At 47.6% G+C, this 1,090-nt stretch overlaps 1 protein-coding gene across 1 annotated transcript; it reads left to right on the top strand.

The window, feature by feature from the left end:
* Nucleotides 1–151: 151 nt before the first annotated feature.
* On the top strand, nt 152–801 carry Pmar_PMAR001736 (NBP2b protein, putative; the record flags this gene model as incomplete). The annotated part of the gene is made up of 5 exons (XM_002779916.1): nt 152–223; nt 271–354; nt 402–508; nt 552–627; nt 670–801. The coding sequence occupies 5 exons, from the start codon at nt 152–154 to the stop codon at nt 799–801; spliced, it is 471 nt and encodes a 156-aa protein (XP_002779962.1).
* Between the last annotated feature and the right edge of the window lie 289 nt (nt 802–1,090).

Raw genomic sequence — 1,090 nt, 5'->3', positions numbered from 1 at the left:
AAGAGTCTCGAAAGAGGACAGAGTTGGATGCTCAGCTGCTTGCTAATCGCATAGCTCTGTGAAGCAGGAGGAAGAAAAGGCTTGGAAGAAAATACAGGAAACCCGTAGAAAGTAAACTCTGAGACCTATTCTGTATCTTTATGGTCAACCTATGATATCCAGAGCCGAGCAGATCAACACGCTACGTGCCGAGAATGAAGCCAAAGTCCTTGCCAAGGAAGAGGTGAACCATATAGGTGTTCACTCGCTATTTAATTGCAGTCGCAATAGTTGCATAAAAAGCAGTGGCAGGCAGTTCGTGCTACTCAAGCACGGAACGCCTTCCTGAAGGACAAGGCGAGGCAGCTGAGGGAGGTGAGACTTGCCGTAATTGGTGGAGATAGCAAGAGGTAATTGTGCAGGCCTCGAAGGGTGCTGTGTTGGAAAGTAAGCGGCATCTTGTACGGGAAGGTAGAGAGGAACAGATGAAGTTACAACAACAGAAGCAGGAGAAGTGGATCAGGGATATGTAATATGGGAGAAAGAGTGGTGTTAGCAGCGTCGTGGTTCAGAGGGCTCAATACGAGCAGGGCGAAGGTGATCAGGAGTCAGAGGGATAACGCGAGGAAGAGAATGGAAGAGGAAAAGGTGAAGGCTTGGGTTGGTAGGAATAGTATGGTGTTGTTTCAGCTTCGCAAGTTGGAGAACACTCGAATAGAATATGAGAATAAGGTGCAACAGGAGGAGAGTATTCGAGCCCGTACCGAGGCGTTGGTATCGGCTATGGAGAAGGAGGAGATGGAACTTATTCAAGTGGGATAGGTTGGTAGAAGTGTGGTATGCGTTCGTGAAGTCCAACAATATGACTAGTACCAGTACATAGCTTGCGAAGAGCAGTTTGACATTAATTATGGTCAATTGTATTGTCTTTTTAGCGTCTTCAAAATACCCAGAACATACAGCGATCAGCATATCAGGAGTTGGAGAATGCCTTGGGGAAGAGCTCTCGAAGCCCGTTGGCAACGGGGAGCACTTTAATATCGGAAGACACCAAGGGTGGAAATGGATACGTGCCTGGCTTGATTTGGATGGTTCTGTTCAGGCGGCACAC

Source organism: Perkinsus marinus (genome assembly GCF_000006405.1).
Source record: "Perkinsus marinus ATCC 50983 genomic scaffold scf_1104296945044, whole genome shotgun sequence".
NCBI classification, from domain to species: Eukaryota; Perkinsozoa; order Perkinsida; family Perkinsidae; genus Perkinsus; species Perkinsus marinus.
This window is presented reverse-complemented; position numbering and strand designations above follow the sequence as displayed.